Genomic DNA, 22,861 nt, shown 5'->3' on the forward strand with positions numbered 1-22,861 from the left:
CTATCTCTGCCAGAATCTGTTTCGTACTTTCACTCTTGTTCCTCTGCCTCCGTCTCCGCCTATAGCCATTATTTCCGCGCTCTTTAATCTCACCCTTCATTATCACCTTTATTTAGTGCCCCCGTCTCCCCTGTCTCTGCTCTCACCTGCGCACACACTTTGATTTTAGCATTTAAAGGATTTTCTCTCTCTTTCTTTCTTTTTTTTTTTCCCCCCAGCTGCAAAGAAAATTGGAGCCACTTAAGCTGTTTGAGTTTAGACTGCAGGCATTATTGAAATCAGCACAGATTGGATTTACGGCTATGCTCGACTTATCGTGTCAACAACTCACGAGTTTTCAAGTGGCGATACGAAAAAAAAAAAATGCTGTATTCCTTTGTAGAACATGTAATTAAGAGCATCTGAACGTGTTGTGGAGATGCAGCTGGCGGCGCAGGCTGTTTAATCAGATGGCTGTCTTTGAAAATGTGTTGTGAACGCACGCGCTGTGTTTAAAAGAGCATTTGGTAATGAGCTTAATTGAGCCTGTAGATGTTGCTTTTGTGTTTGTCCATATGGATACACTCTTTGCTCTGTCTGTTCCGTGCGTTCTCCCTCGGCTTGTGAGATAAACTGTGCAGCAAACATGATTGTTTGCAAGTTTATGGCTCGCGCATTGACTTTATTGATTTTCTGTGTCTTTGATGAGGTGTGTGTAGGGGGCCGTGGGGGAGTTTTATGTATGTCTATTTCTGTATGTTTAGCTCTCTCTTTATGATCTCTGATCTTTCCATCTCTCTCCCTGCTGTGACTGTGCAGGGCGAGCAACACAAACACAGAGAGTGGGTGGAAGTCAGAGAGGCGGAGGACAAGTGTGAAGCATAAGCTGTCTAAACAAACAATTACCCCCATTAAAACAGTCCAAAGCCCAGCGAGCATTCCCCTGAAGTGGATAGCATCCGTGGCATCATCGGCAGCCTCTAAAGATTGTCTCTTTCGGGGCAGCGTGTGTGACGTCTGAGCAGCAGGCCAAAGTGCCTAATTGAATCAATGTGAGCTGCAGGATCTTTGGCCGTGTGTGTGAGTGTGTGTGTGTGTGTGTGTGTGTGTGTGTGTGTGTGTGCGCGCGGGGCCGGTGGAACATCTCTGTCAGCATTTGGAGGGCTGCCTTCCAGCCATCTGAGGGTCCATTCTGCTTTCATTCTCAAGGACAAGAGAGGATCTCTTCTCTCGTTCATATGTGATGTAATGATGTTATTGTCTCTCTCTCTCTGTTCGAGGCCCAGCGACACCACATAGATAGCCGTTTGGTGATGACACAGAGCTGAACAGATGGCCTCACGGCATCTGCAAATGTCTTTGTTAGCGCTAGCCTCGGTTCTAGGCCTCTCCTGATGTCCTCCTGGGTGTCTTGAATTGAGAAGACGGATGGCTGTGTTTTCGAGGAACGCCTGAATGCAGAAGGCGAACTCGTCACGGGGGAATTCTAGGGTTTGGAGGCGGGTCAGCAGGAGCCGGGGGCTTATGGTTGGGGTAGATCTGAGGGGCCGAGGCTGCTGAAAGGGGCCTCTTGTTGTGGTATGAGGTGTTGAGAGGCACGGCTGAGCTGGTTCACCCCCCCAAAAAAACAGCAGTGTCTCTGCCTCACCCTGATGAGATCAGTGGAACAAACTCTCCAGCTGGATGAAGTCACGGCTGGGACTCGGGGTCAAAAGCTCAGGGTCACTTTTGGAGGAAGACGTGCGTGTCTGTGGGAGAGGGAAGGGTGCGTATGATACCCATTGAGAGTTGGATGAATTCACGCGGTCTGATGTGTTAGTCTTTGCTGTCTCTTTGCATGAACAAACACACGCCTACACACACACACACACACCTTTTCACTCACGGTGTCCTCCTTCGCCCCCCCCCCCCCACTGTCAGTGAAGCTCTTAACACAAGCCTGTAGATCCTCCCCAGGTTGTCAGGGCTGAAGGCTGTCCATATGTCACTGTTTGTGTTTTTAACCTTGTCATCATTAGGAGATGAAAAGGTTAATCCATCTTATCTTCACTGCAGAGGACTACGGGACTGTACAGGGAACTCCTATTGGTTTCCGAGGAGAAGCATAGCTCGTCGTGATTGGCTGAGTCGGACCGAAGACCCCTTTTAACCCTGAGCGCCTCAGCAGCACTGTGTCATTGGTCAGTATGTCACTGGACACAGACGGGTTGTTATGTAACTACGCCTGTAAGTTTATTGAGGCAGCTATTTTAGACGTACATAAGAACACTGGCAGCTCACGTCCTCGCAGATGGCACCCACAGCTGTCACTGTAAGATCCGTCGTGATTGACAGTCAGTATATATAGCCGAATATGATCACTGTTGATTTAACTCGCATAATATTAAGGCGCTGGGTGCAACAGCTATGTATTGCTGATGACACAAGTGTCCTGTGAGGTTTGTTGGGTTTCTCACACTGCAGGCGCTGATGCTGAGGCAGTCTGGAGGCGTCGCTCCGGGTTCTGGGAAATTGCGGTGGGGATTTTTCACATTTCTTTTAATGCAGCTAATTGCGAAAATGATCCACAGATTAATTGATAATGAAATTAAACACTTCGCTGCCGCCCTGTTTGAGATCTCATCTGTGATAACAAGCTTGAGTCTGTCAGCCGGTGGAGTTGATGTCATGCCTGTGTGTTGTCCCCTCCCGAGTGAACTTGAGGTTAGACAAATGTTCTGCGGCACCATCAGCCTGACTGACTGACTGACTGACTGATGAGAGCGTGCCTCTACCTGCATCAGGTTGCTTGCGTAACAGACAAAACAATGACTGGCACATAACAACAATACGGACACAGTGTCTTTGAAACAAGACGATAAGAGTGAAGGGAAGAAGTGAATGATCCCTTTCAGTGTCTGGATATGTTGCAATTACCACTTGTGGCCAGTAGGTGGCTGATGGGCTGCTCAACCTGGATAAACGAGGGAGCTGCATTTTTCTCCCCTTTCTCATCTAAAAACATGAGGTTGTGGTTTGTGTGGATAGATAATAAGAGTGGCAGTTAATATTAGAAAGGTGCTGCAGTACAGCTGAACAATTCATAGAAAAGGGTTGCAGTTTATTTGCTGGAACAGCTGGTTCCCCCAAATGGACTTAATATTGCCGTCCAGTACGGTTCAGATGCCAAGTCCAATTTGTGGCCTCTAATTAAAAAAACTCCCAACACTTAATCAGTCATTTTCAGTCCAGTAATCACAAGGAGTTTATGGACACCACAGTACAGTGTTATCCACATGTCCTGCACTATTTAGCCAAATAATTGCAACAATCGACAATTTTGTGCCGCAATAAAAGAAATAGTGCTCTAAAAATATGGCAGTAGCAGGAAGAAAAAGCCATTACACTCCAGCGTTTTCACCGGGCACCTTGCAGTAAAGCCACTGAAGCTTATCCGTGTGGTTCAGTGCTTCCTTTGGGTCAGTTTATGTGAAATTGCCCAGAGACCTTTATTCAAACAAAGGGCTGTGGAAGAAAAAGAGGGTGCAGTATGTGAAAGAGAAACACAGGCCTGTCGCTCAACAACTGCTGTCAACAAAAGCACCAGATTAAAATCCGGAAAAACCCCAAAGTGTGAATTTGGTGAGCTTATTTACTGCACAGTTACTCCTCCAGGCCCCCGATAGGAGTTAAGATTTCATTCTTTTTCAAGCTTATGAAAAGTTTACAAATTGAACAGAAGTGGTGCAGAGAGATGCTCTATAATTAGACGCGTGGCAACAACAGGCTCCTCCGGAAGCAGAGGAAGGAAAGGGATCTTGAGGATGTACAGTAGTGGCAGCCGGGGAGGAAGAGAAATGGTTGTTTGGGGTGAAGACACTCTTGTGAGTGAGTCAATAGGAAGTGCTCGAGTCTCAGAGGGAGAGGGCCATGCGGGTTAGTCTGGCTGGAGGAATGTCCTGTCATCCTGTGAAACGCAGTGTAATGACTGTGGGAATGATGCTATCATTCATTCAGCTGGTCCCACTGACTCATTCAGCATGGGAAAATTGACTCCGTGCAACTACTCTTGGATGTATCTTCTATTCAGATTCCTTGAATATTTAGTAGATGTGTTGCTGGTTTCCTCAGTAGCGTGTAAAAACAGGTGGTCATGGATAGGAGGATGGATGGACCACGCTTAATTATGTAAGGGACAGCAGGGGAGTTACAGGCAAGAATTTTTAAGTCCGACGCCACCGCAGGACAGTTCAGCCATTGGAGATAAAAACATATACTTAAAGCTTAAAACATGGTGTTTTCCTAAGCCTAACCAAGTGTTAACTACACCATAAGCACAATGTCACAAGATCAACATGAAAATTGAACATAAAAAAATGCAAAATTAAAACATGTCCATGGTGTGCCAAAGGGTCAGACTTTTACATTTCTTAAGTCTGACCTGTGCATCTTGAAATGAAAATGTGTTAAATTGATGCACTTTTTTCCCCTCTCTACTTTGTTTATTAGTTTTAACCTCAGAAGAAGGATGTCAGTTTGATTGGCATGAATTCCCCCTGCTTAAACAGCCCCGGGTTCAAACTTTTTAATGAAATAAGAGTTTGTTTGTGCTCAGTGGCAGACAGAGCTAATGAATGGGGTAATTAGCCACTAACAAAGCAATCAAAGGGCCAGAATGAGGCCGCATTAGGCCCACGGACCGCCATCTGAATAGGTCAGTCGTAGGCTTGTGGATTAATTGCGGAAATAACTGGCAGATTAATCGCTAGTGAAGATGACCGTTCGTCTGAGTGCTAGTGTTGTGCCTGCTTGTGCTGGCCTTGTCTCTCCCTGAACCTCTCGGTGAACTGTGAGCGTAGATTTGTCTCCAACAGCACTTCTCCCTCCGTCTCCCTGGCACAGCTACTTGCCGACGAAAACCTTAATCTGATTAGCCGTGGGATATATTTACAGCACTAAGTCCTGAGCTATCAAGGCTCATCTTGTTTTTGTCGCGCACGTCTACACTCACGCATAGAGAGAGCGAGGGAGAAAGATTTATGTAAGGACTCAACTGTTAAATACTGTATGAGTTTAACATTACTGCTGGTGTCTGATGCTCTTGGTTTCTGTGGAGAGAGTGTTTGTTCCAGCGAAGCGAACGCCGTCACAAAGCTCCTGTGTTGTCCTGAGCTGGAGGTCAGGCGCTATATTCACCCAGCCAGATGCACAGATGCATTATTGCACCAATGAGATGGACTTTGTTGCTCTGTTGCCATTAGCCAAGGCTGCCCACAGACTGACTCTCTCCTCCTCCATCCTGATCCTCCTACTCGTCATCTGCCGCATCTCTGGACCGTGGAGCTCATTCCACTTCTCATCTCACCCACAAACAACAACAAAACAAGCAGCGTGCTTTTTACTAATCCTCCTTCGCAGTATTCTTTGTGCACTGCTGGCATCTTAGGAAAATGCTAAAACAATTATAAAACCAAAAAACGTGAGCAACGTTTGAATCTTTGCAGTTATTTCTTGCCAAAGTGTATTTTCACAACATTCTCCATCGTGTTTTTCGCAAAAGATGTCCCGGACGCTCCTTCATTAGTTTCCCAGTGCGGACTTTCCTGGAGCCGAACTCCCGGTCAGCTGATTCACCCCTAAACCCCTAAACCCCTGAGCTCAGTTCATTCCCACACTTAACTCTGGCCGGACTCGCTGTGTTTTCCGTTTCCACCTGCCCACAAATCACTCCCATACATCACCGTCTGACAGGGCGATACACTCCACTGCACAAGTTGTGGTGTGCACCTAGGCAATAAGCAGAGGCAGGCACGGAAAGTGGAAGAGGAAGGGCAGAGGGAGACGGACGAAGATCCTTATTTTCCCTGGAAATATACGCTGTTCTATCAGTATCAGTACTGAAGTATTCTCCTCTTTTCTGAACTACATGGAGTTTCTGCACAAATGTTCTTTTGTATCTTGATGTGGCATACAAATACTAACATTTCTAAAACAGAGATTGCTAGGGGGGAAAAAAAACAACTTTTGAGTATGTTTACAAGAGATGGAATGTAACTAATCACATTTACTCAATTTGTGCGCTTCCTCCGCTGACTCAGACTGTTTGATGCTCAAAATGAAACCATTAGTTGTGCTCTGGCTTCCTAGTACGACTGTCACAGTCCAGGGCAGGGATAAGGTACAAGGTAATCAGGATAAAAGAATACCCTTCACTCCACAGTTGACACTACCCACGAGGACACATGTCAGACATGCACACAACATCCCGCAGGACCCGTCACGTATCCTACACCCTGAATACCAACTCTTACCTTCAGCCAGTGTCAAAGCACCTGCGTCAAGCTGTTCCGACATCCATGACACCAATGAACAGAGCAGCAGGTTGACTCTTAATGTAGCAAACAGTCTGCGAAGCACTGTTGTACTTATTATTATGATTTTGTGTTTTTTTTACGGTTTCACAGTTACTACCTAATTTTTATATTATTATTCCTGTTATTTTAACCTTTCAGGGCATGTGCAACATAGTCAGCTGTTTTACTTGTACTTTCAATATTTAAGTTCACTTACTACAAGAAAATTGCCGTGAGCACATTTAATATCAGATGAATATCAGGAACCTTTACTATATTTAAGTCATTTTTGGCTACTTTTCATTTAATTTTCATCAGGTTTGGAGAGGCGACTTTGTCCACTGAGAAGAACAGAGCCGGAGTTTGGAGTAATTTGGACTGAAGATTTGGAGAAACAGAGCCCCCTTTGATTGAACGCCATTGTTTAACAAATGCAGATAACATTATATCAGCCGCTAATTTGAACTGTGGAAGCAAGAAAAGGACGTGGAGGGGGGGGGAGAAGCATTGTTGTGCCGAACTGTTCAGCAATTCACACAGCATATTGAGAGAAAAAAAAAAAAAGTTGAGTCATGAGTTAAAAAAAGAAAAACGTCTTTTTCCACTGTGGGCGGTGTAGGCACAGAGGACCACAGTAGATTTTTACTGACACTCTCGCAACCCACTTCAAACTATGGCCAAACTCCCAGCTGCCAGATCCTTCTTAAGTCAGCTTCTCCCAAATGGCTTTCGACCTTGCCACTGTCATTTCAGAGGAACCTCGGAGCCCAGTGGGAAAATAAAAGCATGCTTGTGTGTCCTTCAGTGGGCAACAAACCCGTGAGAAAAAAAAAAAAACAGCCTCAGTAACATTATCTCATTACTGTGCATCTGGTGAATGTCTGTGATGACACTGTTAGTAAAACTGTGTCCAACGCCCTCCTGGGAATCTCCTCAAGGACCCCTGGAGGTTCCTGGAGCTGTGACAGCCACTGTCGGTCCCCTCTGCTGGCGCGCACACACACACATGCGCGCGCATAGATTAGGAACACACACACACACACACACACACACACACAGACGCCTACTCAGAAACGGCTCTCGGTTGGTCCATCAGCCGGTCAGTCTTTATCCTCCCTTGCTCTGGCGGTGCTGGTGGTGTGTGAGTGTGTGTGTGTGTGTGAGAGAGAGAGAGAGAGAGAGAGAGAGAGAGGATCAGGACCGGAGCTCTGGGGCTACTCGGACGACGACGACAATGATGATGATGATGATGATGATGATGATGATGATGATGATGATGAGAGTGAAGACGACACACAGAGAGGCTCCACACACACATGACCGCTGTCGTTCCCAGATTGCCAAGAGTGGGGTTTGTGATTTCTGCGCGGATCCTTAACAACTTCTGCGGGTTGATAACCGGCAGCTGTTCTCGGATATTTTCGCGGATATTTTCCTTGTTTTCCCGTAAATGGAGGCGCCTCAGAGGGAAAGTGTGATTTGAGGAATTTCTCGGGCTGTGTGGGACGCTGAACGGTCCCCTCGGTGTTGCGTAAAGCGCCCGTGCCTGCCAGTTTTGGAGAGTTGGGAAGCGGAGCGCTCCTCTCCGGATAGGATGAACAACTCGAAGAATCAAAGGGTAAGGGCTGGTGTCTCGTTCTCCAAACGTTTTTAAGAACACTCTTAAGTTGTTTCTTCTTTTTTTGTGTGATGAAATGGAAAATGTCAGTTGCGCTGCACGTGACATTGTCGGCTATTCGTCAGCGTCAGATCACGCAGACGGTGATCCCGAGGAGACTTGGAGACGTCTCATTGGACCCTCCATTGATCGTAGCAAGTCCACTCTGATAATCCACCGTTCGGTCTGTTTGGGAAAGAGCCAACGTCACTGCTGAAAACGTGGCGTTTTAAAGTGTTCTTGTTTATCTCTCATGGCTGCATGCCCGATCGAACCCGATCAGGGTGAGCTTTAAATCGATATTGATATGTTGATGAATTCGGCTTGCTTCTCGCTCAGTCAGCGGATTCAGTTATTGAAATTTTCAACTTTTGGAATTGCAACACTCTGCTCCAACGCAATTGATTTGGAGAAATGATAGATTAGCCTGTTCTAGTTGTTTAATTGGGTAATACGATCTATGCCGAATTAAAGAGTGGTACCTGATGATTAGTAAGATATGTTATGTCCTGTTGTACAAGTTAATAACATTGACTACTTATTCAGATTTTTGCTCACATTTCTAAATTTCAAAGGGAGTTCGGTCACAGTGCATCCCAAAGTGTGCCAGTTGTCTTATGCCAGTTAGGTGTGCCATTTGACATAAGGGGACAGGCAGAGCTACATTAATTACATTTCCTGTTGGCCTCATAAGAAACTCAATAGCAGGCGCAAATAGTAATTTTATTTGTTTGCTGTGTGTTAAATAACTGTTTGGCCCTCTCTGTGCTGCAGGTGGGAATAGATATTCTCATTTTAATGTTGTCTGGCTGCACTGTGACATATTACTCAGCCTCACAGAGCTGGAACAATGTGACAACTGTGGGATATTACTGCAGTAATGACTTACATCTCCCAGTCGTCAACCTTTCCCCTGTCTTATGAATAAATCTTTCCTAAATGCCTCGAACTGGCAGCGCAAAAATAGCCACACTTCAACTGACTACTTGAGAAGGAAACACATTTGCAGGTGTGAATTTGGTTTGGTTTTTTATTGCTTCTTTCCACGTCAATGAATAATTAAAATGGAGAATTTTTTATTTATTTATTTTTTTCACATTATGTTTTTTTCAGCTCTGAGGATACCAGCCCACGTAGTGTCATGTCGGTCGTGCATTCATTTTTCTGTTCCAAGAGGCAGTCAGCCTTTCATATGAACACACGCACGCTGAGCCACAAACAAGTCCTGAAACGAAAGGTCATGCTATCCCCCTGAGTGTGTGTGACAGGCAAGTCATTCCTGTTCCTTGGGCTTGGGCACATTTAACCGACAGGCTGGTAGCTCTGACCACTTCCTATAATCAACTTTTCTGTCACAGCTGAAACTCTATCCACGCTCAGATTAACCAGACTGCTGGCTGCATCTGTGTGTGGCGATTGCTTTCACTTTACTTAATGACGGGCTGCTTCCTGGTGCAAGAGAGAGCTGGATGTTTAGATTTTTGGGCTCATGTTGATGTAAAAGGTCACCTGCATTAACATCAGTCAGAGTCTGAAAGAGCGAGACAGTTGTGATCTTTCCATTCCTGGAATACAGCCTGCCCTTCTGTGTGTGTGTGTATGTGTCTCTGTGTACATGTGCATACAGAGATCAAAACACGTGGTGTGTTTTCATTTTGTGGTGTTACATCGCTTATCATTAGTTTGGAAAAGGTCACATCCTCAGTGTGACTACGCGGCGTCCTGAAGACGCAGTCCTTTCATGCTGTGTATGCGATGATTCGCTGCATGCGTCTCAGCCGTTTTCTCCTAAATGCATTTCAGCTTGTGCTTTTCATTGCGTTTGCAATTATACAAGAGGGGGGCTGGTAGTAAGCATCCTGTGTCAGTTCGCTGGCCGTGGAATCCTTTGGCCTTTGTCTCCCAATCAATACTGCAGAGGAGCTTTCTGCAGTCAAGTCTCTGTCTGTCCACCCTGACTTTCTGTCTTCCTCCTTTCTCTCTGTCTGTCAAGATTTGTATCATGCATGTTTCCTCTGCTTGTATCTGTCTGTCTCTCCACCTTCTCTCCTCCCCAGCTTTCATTCACCTCTGCAGTCACGTGTGTGTGTGTGTGTGTGTGTTGTGTGTGTGCGTGTGTGTGTGTGTGTGTGTGTTTTTCTTGCTCTGTGCTGCTGCGTGTCTGCAGTAGAGGTCATTCTGTCTTCTCTGCTGAATTGGCCATTGCTTTTTCCCAGGAGGCGGCTGCGGGAACTGAGATAGGTAGGACTTCCTCAGCCCTGCGAAACACAGAGGGGACTGCAGCCCATTACTCTGTGTACTGTTCGGCATGGCAGCAGCTGCAAAAGGGGTGGGGGGGGGAGTGCATTGGACTGTTTTGTGTCTCCTTGAGCCAGTTGTCTAAGGAATAGTGTGAAAAATGAGCCACTTAAACTCTGCGCCACCAAAATATTGCCTCTCCACCCACCGAATTATAGATCTTTTGACTTTAGCATATACACTCCTCCTCTCTCTGGAGGTTTGTTACTTTTTCACAGCCTCTCCTGCTTTAGATTCCTGGCTTCATGACTCAAATAGACACTAAAAAACAAAGCCAGTTCAAAAACTGCCCTGACATGCCAGAGCAGAGCTCTCCCAGTAATGTCCTGCCCTATTTTTCTTTCTCCTTTTAGATTCGAGTGTTGTGGGCAGAGCCCTCGATGGGTTTGTCCTGACACGAGCGCCTCAAAAAGAAAAGAGAGTGAGAGACAGATGCGAGGGGAGAGAGAGGGTATGTCTGTGTATTGTAGGAATCAAACATGTATATTCATGCAGCGGTAGGCTGATGGTCTGGCCCCATGATGCCGATTCAGTGGATGAGGAGAGGAGTGATGGACAAGGCAGGCAGATAAACAGACAGACAGACAATTAGAGAGGAGTGATGACCCGCCGATGCAGAGGGAGATAGTGCGGGGATGGATGGTCATGGAGGAGAGGGCTCAGCCGCACAGACGGATAATCAGACAAGCGGCTAATGCAGAACTGCTGGTGCTGGCAGCGAATCACAGTCAGACCCGGTCCACGTCTATCTGTCATGTCTGTCTGAGGCAGCAGATGCCGAGCTGTCAGTCATTTATACAGCGCAGTTTGACAGGCCGTTTGATACATGCTACCTGTTGTGTGTGTGTGTGTGTGCGCGCTCGTGTAAGCTTTTATTTTCCACTGCAAACGCACTGCCAATCCATGATTAAGTTGTGTTTGTTCAGCGGAATTGCTCTCATGTTGCAGATATAAGGGATGGACAATCACACACACTCAGTAGATCTGTGGAGATCCAACATAATGGATAATCCATCCAGGCTTCCCCTTTCTCCTGCTCCCATGGCCCTCTGATGAAATGCTGGCATGGCCATTTAGAATCAATAATAATAATATCAAAAATGCAGCTTTACACTGCCTCACACACACACACACACACACACACACACACACACACACAAACAAACACACAAAAATACACACACAGGGGAACACACCTTATTCCTTGCACACACCACGCTGCTCACACGACGCCTCGCCGCAGGTTGGGGTTAGCAGATGGAGAGGATTGTGTGTGAAGCCTGTGTGTGACAGAAGACACAAACTAGCTTGTGGAGTCGCACAGCCAGAGAACGTGACTGGTGTGTGCTTGCCTCGCCAACGCAGACCCACATTAGATTGTGCAAGTGTAGCAAATGAAGTGGCCGGTGAGTGTGTTAACCATGATTTATTTAGCTGTGTACGTAGTCTCACTGAAGTCGGGCCTCCATAAATAAATACCACAGAGGAGTGAGTGACTATCAGACTTCAGTTCTGCATTTGTTCCACACTGGAAAAACTTGACCAAAATGGGCCAGTTCTGATATTTTTAGACCGACTTGTTTGGCTAATGATAATAATATTTACTCCTTAATTTTCTGGGTTGACAGGCTTTTTGAATCAACTTCTGAACCTGCATGGGACAGTGATCCTCACTCAATTCAAACAGCACAGAGACAATTCAATTTCATTGTAGCTTTCCTCTTCTGTTTATGGGCCCTGAGACGCCAGGCTGACGGTCAGCCAGTGTTGGCGCCGTCTGTAATTGTCTGTAGTCCAAGTTTTTGCGGTGTGTCCAGCACTGTCGGCACTTGTTGGCGGCTTTTCGGCTGATTGAGCATGTCTAATATGCAGAGCCCGCCTGTGAGAGAAATCCGTCTAAGTTCAGCTGAGTGTATCCGTGCACAGGAAGAGAAACAGGGGAAAAAAGAAAGCTCCTGGAGCTTGTCGCTATAGTATCCATGATTTCACCAATAGTAGTGTGGTTTCTCTTTATTTAGCAAACATATTCTCGATTAGAAATGGATTTATTAGCAAGAGTGGTGTGAGAATAACTGGCATCGTAACAATGGTTTGTAAATCCGCAGTCCTAAGTCTTCCACGCTCTCGCCACCTGATGTATGGGAAGTCATTTCCTGTCATGTAGGTGCACAACGTAAGAACTTGCTGGCTGTCAGATGTAGTCTGTGCGATGTGTTCAAGCCCCACAACCGCAGCCAAGACGCAGGAGACGTGGAGGAACTGCTGTCCCCGTTGCTTATAGATTAGATGACTGCCAGCTAAAATCGATATCAATATTTAATGAAAGGCCATTATTGGCACTATTTCTCAATTTCACCTAGATTAAGCAGCATGTGCATTGTATTCATGGCTTATATATCCTGTGCAGAAGAATGCATTTGCTCTGATTCCCTCCCTTTGCCGACAGAAGCAGGGGAGACAGATGGGGTTCACTTTGCCTAGTAATGTAAGACCATGTGAGGGCTCACCTAGCACTGTTCATGGTCCATTTACATGTCAGCCGATAGAGGCCGTGCATTGTTCTGTCGTAGCTGAATAAATATTATGCCGAACTCGCATGTGTCTGTGCAGTGTCAGTGTTGTAGATAAGTGGTGCAGTGAACGAGCGTTGTGGCAGTTTTCAAGTTTTCTGCTAGTTTGTGTGCGTTTATGTAAATGTTGATCCTCCCCAATCTGTCGAAGTTGTTCTGGAGGGCAGAGATAAGGACCATGCGTAGACACTCTCACACACACACACACACACACACACACTTGCACGCTCGCACTTTCTGCAATTAATTCTTCTCGCCTCTCAATCTCGGTCGCCCTTATTCGCTTCCTCGCCTTCCCAAACTCATTTTCTCACTGTCTCACGTGCATTCTTCTACACACACACATATATGCATGACACGTACATACAGAGACCTAAAGGGTTAATGTAAACCATTAGTAACCAGAGGAGGCTGTAAGTGCTGTGAAGTGGCGGAAGGGTGGAACCAAAGTGACAGACTTAGGGACTGCGAGTGGATCTCACCTTACATGTGTTCCCTCTGACATTAATATGACGGTCGTTAATCAAGGCAAATGAAACAAACACTGCTTTATTATCCTGTGAAAGCAGCACTCCTCAGATCTTAATTCATGGTGGCTATTAATTAATCGCGCTCTGCTGGGCTGTAAAGCTGTCCTCCTTCACAAAAATGCAGTGTGTTTTACATTTCAGGTCCACTGGGTTTCTCATTTATAAGCCTGCATTTCTTGCTGACCAATGGATATGGATGTTCACACGGCGGCCATTTTTCTCTGAAGTCGCGCTCAGGGTGGGAAGCTCAGATGTCGCCACTGAAGTTGTATCAACTTGGGGGAATCTGACAAATTGTTACTATTTTACCATTTCCCGATTGATTGATAGTGAAAATGTGGAGGGACATCGGGCCATATTCAAGGTACAACAATATACTGGATAAATCCCATTAGCTTCTGTTAGCGCTCCACCACTTTCTAGCTAACATTGCTTAATCTTATCTGTTGTGTTTCACTCCCTGGATTAAAAAAAATGTGTCTGAGATGTGTGCTGATATTTAAAAAATAGTTTACACTCATTGTAGCTAGGTAGAAACTGGATGCTAACACCAGCTCTTGTTTAATTGAAGCTAATGGGTTAGCAACAGTGTGGAGCGACACCAGCCATATTTCAAGGTAAAGCAGCATTTTTCATAACCCATTAGCTTCCGTTAGACAGTAAGTCATGTTAGCATTCAACAACCTCCAGCTAACATTTCCGTTTGACAGTGTTTCACAACACATGGCGTAAATAGATTCTAATATATCAGCCCACAACTTGAACACATGTATTCAAGCCAGGAAGGAAAACATACCAGACAGTAATGTTAGCTAGAAAGTAGTAACGGAAGCTAATGCCTTAGCAAATATGTTGTTTTTCCTTGAAATATGACCTTATGCGTCTCCACATTTTCACTGTCCATTGCCTTTTCATTTGCTGGTAATTAATTAAGTGCTGAAATGATAAGATTCCAGACATTAATAGGGCTTGCCACCCAGAACACAGCGCTATGATTATTTCGCCTCCAACGCAGAGTGCAACGTCAGAGGAAAGGGCCATGAAAAACATCCCATGAGCATGCTCTGTTGAGGGTACAAATGCTGTAATTTCTAACTCATCAGAACTGTGAAATAAGTGCCTTTCATTATAAGCTATAATCTCCCCCCAACTCATCCACACCCATCCTCAGTCACACACTCCGTCTGAGCCTCATCTGTCCCTTTCTTAGCCGTTTTTACCCTCAGGGCAGAAGGAGCAAGGGTCAGTTTAGTCATATCCGGCTTTGCTTTAGCTCAGCTCAGGAGTCCTGCAGCTTCATGAATATTATAATGGATCACATTCACTTCAGGCCTCTCGCTGGTCAACAGTGATTCAAGGACAGAGATACAGCACTCACAGCTTCACTGCAGAGTATCTGCTGCCTTTTTCATTGTCTTTCTGTAGCAGCACAGGACGGACAGAAAACCTCACCTCCCCTCCAACAGATCTCACGTGGGGGGAGCACATGTGATTATATATACACATGTGGCCATATATTCTAAATAAGGCAACGGTGATAAATAATGGAGAGTGATAAAAGCAGCTTCGACTACAGAGCCCTCAGCTTGAAATGGGGCTCAAAGAGAGCTCACCGAATATAAAAGCTAGACGGAGGGGGGAGATTACCTTCATTTACATGGACCGCAGTTTCCCAATATCGGTCAAGGCAAAAGGCAACATTTCCAATTACTTTAACCGCTATAATGCCCAAGGTGCAGTAAGCATAATTGAATTGTTGACCATTCCAGGGGATAGGAGAGAAGATAACACGAGAGAATAGTGGACACACGGTATAAATATAGAGCGGGGACCATCTGTGTGCTTACAGGGTATAAATACCTCGCTGCCAGTCAAAAAAACTGTTGGCACGACAAGCCATCACTGCAAAATGCACGCTTTTATTCAGTTTGAATAAATACGCTGCAACATCCATATGGGACATGTAATGAGTTTCAGATTCAGGCTCACATTTTTAGATATAAAATGTTTTTAAAGGCCCAAACTTAAATGCCAATGCAAGAAAAGCAAACACAAATCTTGAATCTCTTCGTCCTCCTCGCCTCAAGTTTATTGGCAGCTGGCAAACGACAAAACCATATGGTTAGCAGAGGGGATGGATACGTAAGATTGTATGTTAGGATTTTATAAAAGCTCTGTTTTTACCGTGCAACGCTGCGAGACGTGAGTTTAAAGAGCGCATTTGAATGTGAAAAGAAGGCTTACGCTGAAAGGAATAATGCTTTTCCAGATTTATCCACATTAATATGGTCTTAACCCCACATGCTCCGCACTTATCTGCACCTCTCAATGTGTGTCTGCCGCACAGCAGAGAGAGCAGAGGTAAGAGACAACAGGGAGGAGAGTTTGGCAGGCTTAAATGCTAGTTAGGCCGGCTGAGCTAATTAGCCCCGATTTCCTCATCCTGATTCAGACGCGGAGGAAAGCCTGGGATTACTGAGTCGAGCATTGTATGCGCATCGCTGAAATTGTGTCAGGCTGTTGCAACTGTTCATCAGCTTGGGGGGGGTTTGGATGCTCTTATATTGCAAAAGTCAACTAATGAGAGCTTTACAAATGTGGCACAGCGAGTCACACAGCAAGTTTCAGGATGGGTTTGTGGTAGTGAGATAACTGGTCAACCCCTCACCCCCGCTGAGGATTAAAAAGCAGCTTAAAAGTAGGGAACCCAGCGGGGAAGCCACGCTCCTGCGGGAAACTGTGGCACTGTGACCTCTTGTCCTTGACTCACTCCCACCATGTGACCCCTTCCTCGCTCCAGTTCCTCGTCTGCTCATTTTTCTACACACACTGAAAAATACTGGGGAAAAATTGATTGAGATCAATATAGCACCGACACAGGGGTTCATTTCCGCCCAGCACAAGTTATAAGGCCACATCGATGCACAAGTTCTTCAAGGTGACAATATAGTGGACAATTTAGTGGACACTATTTTTTCAATAACAATACACTGAAGTGATGTGGTAAGGTCTCCGAATTGACAAGCAACCCACTGATCAAGTGCAAAAGACACGAACAGAGTATGATACAGTTCAAAATAGAAGACGAGAAAGACTGATCCAAAGCCAGAGACTCTTCAGTTTCTTCAGGTTCAGTTGTCTTGTAATGTTTTAACAATGCCTTGCGTATGGTCTGGTTAGATTTAGGCGCAGAAACCACTTGGTCAGGGTTTAAAAGGCCATATTTTGGCTTAAAATAGCTTTTTTTGTCTCCTTGAAAACTATCCATTGGTGTCAAGCTCACAGTTGTTGAAATACAGTCTCAAACTCTTGTCGCTGGTCATCTGTAAATCCACCAGCGTCCCCTCCACCTCCTGATATGAAGGACAAGTCTTAACATGCAGTTTGAACTTGATGTGCCGTGTTGCCGTGGACATGTCAATATGATGAGCCAACTAGACGTAGGTGCACATCAGTGGTTTTCACAAATCCAGAATGTTATCCTGGTGGCCGGGCTGAGTAATTAATCACAGCCCATATTTGATCCTTCTCATGCATCTGTCGTCTTAATTCAAGGTTTCCATTGTAAAAGGAAAACAATAATTTTAACTTTTTATTGTCTTATTTAAGGGATTAGATATTGATCATTTACCCTGTTGAATACACAATCAGTTATGTGACACTGTTAGCCAGTCACAGGCAAAGAACCATTTTCAGCTATCAAATCCGAAGCCCGTCGTTGTGTCCTCCTCCTCCTCCTCCCCCTCCTTGTTTACCCGGTGTAAGGAAACAAATCATTCTGAGGGCCGTCAGTCGCCATGACATTTGCGCACTCACGCTGAGATTCTTGGAAGAATCAAATTAGTTTTTTTTCCTTTTGTTGTTCACTAGGAAGTGTTGTGCCGCACACTCCACCTCTCCCCTTCACGGCTATGTCAGCGTAAGCAATAAGTGCACAACTTTCTCACCTCTCTCAGTGGGAAGAGAGAACAAAACGGGCTGTAAGAACATGTGGAAATTCCCAGCACACGGTGGATTACGTTGTCCCATCAGTCCGGTTTTGCCTCATATGTGTATCTTTTACTTTGATTAAAGCTCCTTTACTCTAGCTCGCCGCTTAGGGATGACCTCGCAAGGTGTTCTGACAAAGAGAGATCAGAGCGGTCTTTGATCAAAGGCCTGCTTCATACTCGTTCCTGCTCTAAAACCCTCCTCTCTTCTGTCCTGCTTACATGTCTAATCAGTTAATGACAGTATTAACTTTTATAATAGTCTGTAGTTCTAGGCCAGCATTGCCTGTGCCAGTGAAGTTCACTGATGAGGTTACAATATTGCTGTGTGTGTGTGTGTGTGTGTGTGTGTGTGTGTGTGTGTGTGTGTGTGTGTGTGTGTGTGTGTGTGTGTGTGTGTGTGTGTGTGTTTCTTAATTCATTAATTGCCTCCAGCAGCCCCCAGACAGTCCAGCGTGCCAACTACTCATTAGGGTTTCTCCATTACTGTTTGCTTGGAGAAAAGGAAGCTGTTTGGTGACAGGTCTCCGTCTCCTTTTCTCATCCGAAAGCTGTGGATTCCACACTTAAGAGCTGTGAAACACACAAAACAATGCCAGAAATGCTCAAGGACACAATTATCAGCATCACATTTCTTGCACATTTTCTTGCTGCTTTTTTTCAGCCTTTTACAGTCTGTTTAGGTCCTTGAAGAGTTTTTTTTGTGTGTGTGTTGCGCTTGAGAGGATTTACAATCTGGCTTATTTTCTTTGAGCATTATTTTGTGTTTTGAACGCTGCCCAGTTTGTTCCCACTGGTTCTCTTAGAGGTGAGATGGAATAAGAACAGGAGGGGGTTCTGCTGTTATTAGTGTTATTCTGCTGCTGTTTCTGCTCATAATAACAACCCAGCAGGTTGAATGTATATCTTTTTTTTTCCCACAGCCCGCAGTTATTTATGAGCCTCCCTTCCTCAAATCTATACTCTCCAGGCCTGTTAGTTATACACTGAGAGACCACACACAGTCTAACACGCACACACACACACACACACACACACTCACACACACACACGCACACACACACACAGAGGTGCTCTCACACTTCCTATATGTTTGTCTTCAAATGATTCTGCACTTTGCTTTGCCCGCCTGCTGCCTCTCCCAGCTTCCACTTTGCCACTGTATGATAATGCAGACCCGGTGTATTAGGCTGAGTGTGCACAGCCGTGTAAGAGCCATCAAGCTTTAGTGTGCCTATAAATTGCTGAGGAGATCACTGCTTGGCAGACTCTAAGCTCCCTGCGCTCTCTTGTCGTAGCTCTAAACAATTTGTTTTATAGCTTGAAATTCACTCCACTGTTGCTCTCCTTAGGGCCAGCAGCCAAAAAAACAAATGCACTTGCAAGCACAAAGTGCACACAGAACAAATATGCACCGATTCACTTGCATGCACTCTGCATTCACAGGCATATTCCATCACCTCAAGCATGCGCATAAAACATGATTTGCACTCACTAGGGCTGGGCAGTGTATAGATATTATATTGTTATCATGATATGAGGCAATATTTTGTATGTATGCTATTGTTATATATTGATATGGCATAAGTGTTGTCTTTTCCTGTATTCAAAAGAGACATATTAAGCTTTCCCTTAGTTAAAAAGCCCAAAGTGTGCATCACCAGCAGCTCCTCTCTCCAACAGAAAACACTGCTCCTTAAACGCCTCGTCAGTAGCCCTTTAATGCCCTGACTTCTTGACATCACACTTCATCACCAACATTGCAAAATGTTTGCCCAGTGACCCTAACTGGAAGCTGAAAACAAGACAGGCATAGAATCACAGAGTAGAGACATGGTGAGCGGTGGTGGCTCAGGCGTGGGTGAGCTGACCAATCAGAGTGGACTGGTTATTTGGGAGGAGGCCCTTGTAGAGATAGGAGCTAAAAAAAACACTGAATTTGTCACCTGCAACAACTTCTGATTGTAGCTCCACTGTTGCAAATACAGATCCCAGGTTCATGTTACAATATTATCAGATGTAATGTCATATGAGCTAACTAGCTAATAGCAGCTACAGTTAGCAGTGGGTAGCAGTAGCTTTAGCAGCGAGTAAAGCTATTTGTCCATCGGGAAACTCCGTCTTTAACAGCGAGTTGAGCTGGAGCAGCAGCATCAGGGGGAAAATGTGATCCAATTTCACCGACAAAGGTGGTATTGTGTGACATAGTGCTGTGAAGCACGACACACTTCTCCCTCGATGGGTCACAAAGCACAAATACAAGCAATTAATGTGCAGACCTGGACCAGTCCATGCATCATTAAAATGATTTTGAAGCTTAAGTATAAAGATTTATGTTGCGTATATCGTGATATAGGCTAAAAATATTGCTTTATTACTTCAAGGCTGTGTCGCCCAGCCCTCACACTCATGGATCCATACTCTTCCTCTTTTTAGCACTTTCTGTTCTGACTCCACCCGCGATGTTCTGGGACCCAGCTGCACCGAAACACTGCTTTTGTGCGAGAACAGCTGGCTGCAAAGTCATTTGGACACATGCTCGCACACACCAGCACATGTGGGCAAGCACCGGCAGACACACACATACTTTTCCATGCAGGCCGGAGCTGAAACAGTCTCTGTTGTCAGCCAATAATTGAATGCATAAGCTGCCGGGAAGGGAGGAGGGGGGTTACAGTGTTCCAGCTATAAGGGTGAGTTGGTCCTCTGCTGAAACACTAGAGCAATCACCTCAATAATGACATCAGCGTGTTGGCACCTAGACCGGGGTACACAGGCGTATTTGGCCATACAAGAGGGCCCCTGGAGTGAGTGTGTGTTAAGTGTGTCCTGGCACTGAACAGACTTAGACTGCTTTGTAGTCAGCTTCGCTGTCAGAAAGGCGAATGCAAACCCTCCACCCAGTTACTGTTTCCCTCCCTCCTCCTCCCCCGTCTTTCATGACCAGTACCCAACCAGTTCCTTCACTGTTGTTGTGCCCTGGCTTCCCAGCAGCAGCTGGAGTATGGGACTGTAGGGATGTTGTTTGGTGAATGGGGCCATTGTGTTTGAGTGGTTTGGGTTTGGCTTGTCTGTTTTCTGTTCTCTGCTAATCTGACTCCGGGCTGTGTGTTTGTAAATCTGTGTTCACGTTGTGCACTTACTGCACTTGATTTTGTGCTCTGCTGTGTCTCAGTATATTGACATGTGTTGTGTGTTACTGACAGTCTGCTCATTCCATTTCCTCCCCGAGACGTCAGCAATTCACTCACCTCACCATTTCATCCATTCACGCATTTTCTATCCATTATCCTTTCTCTGTCGTCCTTCCAGCTCTTTCCTCCACTCTACTGGTGTCTTCATACTCACTTTTCATTTTCTCTCATTTTCCAGCCCTCTCCTGGGTAATTTGCCATTGATTTTTCCCTCTCTCTCTTCATTTATCTCTTACTCTTACTTGCACTCTTAACCGCTCCCTCCAGCCTCAACTGCAGCCACGCTCGGGGTGTGGGAGAGGAAGAGGGTGAGCATGAGGGAAAGTAGCGGAAGAGGGTGGAGAGGAAGGCGAGGCACATACTTGTGGCTGGCTAATTGAAAGCCAGCAGTTTGGTCAGTGCAGCCCCGATACATGGGAGTGGTCAGGAATCTGTGATTCTTGGTTATGTTTGTGTATGTGAAACAGAGACATGACGCATTTGTGTCCGTGACTGTTGAGAATGAAAGATTGTGGGGTATTTGACTGCGTATGCTTGTTTTTGTGTGTGAATGAGTAATCAACACTTTTTTTTTTCGCCTTTTTGTCTGCGTGCATCTTTGTTTTGGTCCTACTGTCTGTCTGTCTGTCTCCTTTCACTCTGTCTGTCCAAACAGCTTTTGTTTTGACTGCTGTGGTGTCGTGTCTGTTCACAAAGACAAAGATTCAGAGTCAACAATGAAGAATAGGAGGCAAGGTTTTACTGTGGTTAGAGAACCCAGGCTTTAAGAATTTCAGCGATCTCTCTCTCTCACCTTTGACCTCCTTTTTATATAGGATGACAAGCATGAGGAGATTCTCTACTTCTTTGTGTCAGTGATGTTGACGCGCAGCTTATAATTTTGCATGTACTAGTGCTGCAGTAAAAGCTGTGGACTGTCTGAATCAGTTTATTCTAAAAAGACTCAGACTCTACTGCCATGATATGCTGCCGGAGGCCCTACTGTGGCACAGCAGAGTTTTGTACTAAATGCAAACACCAGCATGCCAACTTGCTCATAATTCCATTGTTAACATGCAGATGTTTAGCAGGTATAATATTTACGTTGTTTACCACCTTAGTTGAGTGTGTCAGCATTGAAAAGTCACGCAGGTCTTCAGTCTTAAGCCAAAGTATTGGACAAGTTACAAATTTAACTCGATGATGGCATTAGAAAAGTCAGTAACACACAATTTTAAAGGCCCTGGAAGTTTCATGGTAAGTAGGTGTTTAATACAGCAACATATATGACATTTCTTAGAAATCATCCCCAAATTACCACCTTCAAATTCATTGAAACTTACCCCAGCATTATTTAATAGTAATATACACGTTTTTTTTCAACAAGCAGAAACTATTTGGAAGTTACTAAAAATGGCATGATCAGCAGAAGTCGAGCTGAAACAGGTGTCCAAGAAATATGTTTTAAGTTGCCAGCTATGTAGTGGCTGTTGTTGGGTATTTTTCAATACATTTTTAAGTAATTATTGTGTAATTGGGGGTAATTTCAAAGAAATTCAGAACGTTACTACCTATTTATCATGAAATTTGCAGGCCAGTGTTGCTAAAAAGTGTGTTCATCGGAGTGATTACAAGTCATCCTGAGAAGGGAACATTAATGTCTCTGTTCCAAACATCATGGCAATCCAGCCAATACTTGTTGAGATAATTTAGTCAGGAACAAATCGATACACTGAACAACAGACTGAACAACAGACCGTAATGAACGTGAGTAATTTTGCTCAGAAATTTAAGCACAGTTTATAATAACTCCTCCTCCCCTCTGTGACTTTCATTCTTAACTGTTCTAAAAGTGTGTGGTTCTGCTGTGCAAAGCCAACTTTGTTTTCTCTTTAGGTTTTTTTTAAAACCCATTTGTATGTTAAACCTAACCCCCGGACCTATGGCCCCATGCTGGGACTGCAATCGTCTGGTCTGCTCGGGGATAGAGGTCAGAGGTCAGGGGGTCAGTGATCTGAACAGGGAAGCCTACTCATGCGGAACAACACATCGTAAACAAACCATTACACACCATCTGCAGCGGCGTCGAAACCCCGGCCAGCATGCGCGTGTTTGTGTAGGTGTGTGTGTGTTGTGGTGTCCCCGAGATCACACCCAGAAACACACAAGTGAGGATCAACACACACACACACACACACACACACACAGCCAGACGGGGACAGAGAGGTGACAGAGGAAGTGACCATCTGTTATCTACTGAGGCGTCAAATTACCTGCTGAAAGGTTACATCGGCTTTATGCATTATGCATGTACTGTGCACGTCGTACAGCCT

The 22,861-nt window shown here is 45.1% G+C and overlaps 1 protein-coding gene across 4 annotated transcripts in view; it reads left to right on the forward strand.

Annotated features, from left to right (window-relative positions):
* rtkn (rhotekin) overlaps window positions 1–22,861 on the forward strand; it is a 68,350-nt gene that overhangs the window by 30,569 nt on the left and 14,920 nt on the right. Inside the window, exon 1 of one of the 4 annotated variants that reach the window (XM_037099356.1) lies at window positions 7,458–7,929. The exons of the other annotated variants lie outside the window; for them this stretch is intronic. Coding sequence (XP_036955251.1) covers window positions 7,906–7,929 — 24 coding nt within the window. The 5' untranslated portion in view covers window positions 7,458–7,905. Of the gene's footprint in view, window positions 1–7,457; window positions 7,930–22,861 lie in introns of those variants that run through there. 4 annotated transcript variants of the gene reach the window in all.

This window comes from Acanthopagrus latus, chromosome 5 (assembly GCF_904848185.1).
Source record: "Acanthopagrus latus isolate v.2019 chromosome 5, fAcaLat1.1, whole genome shotgun sequence".
Lineage (NCBI taxonomy): Eukaryota > Metazoa > Chordata > Actinopteri > Spariformes > Sparidae > Acanthopagrus > Acanthopagrus latus.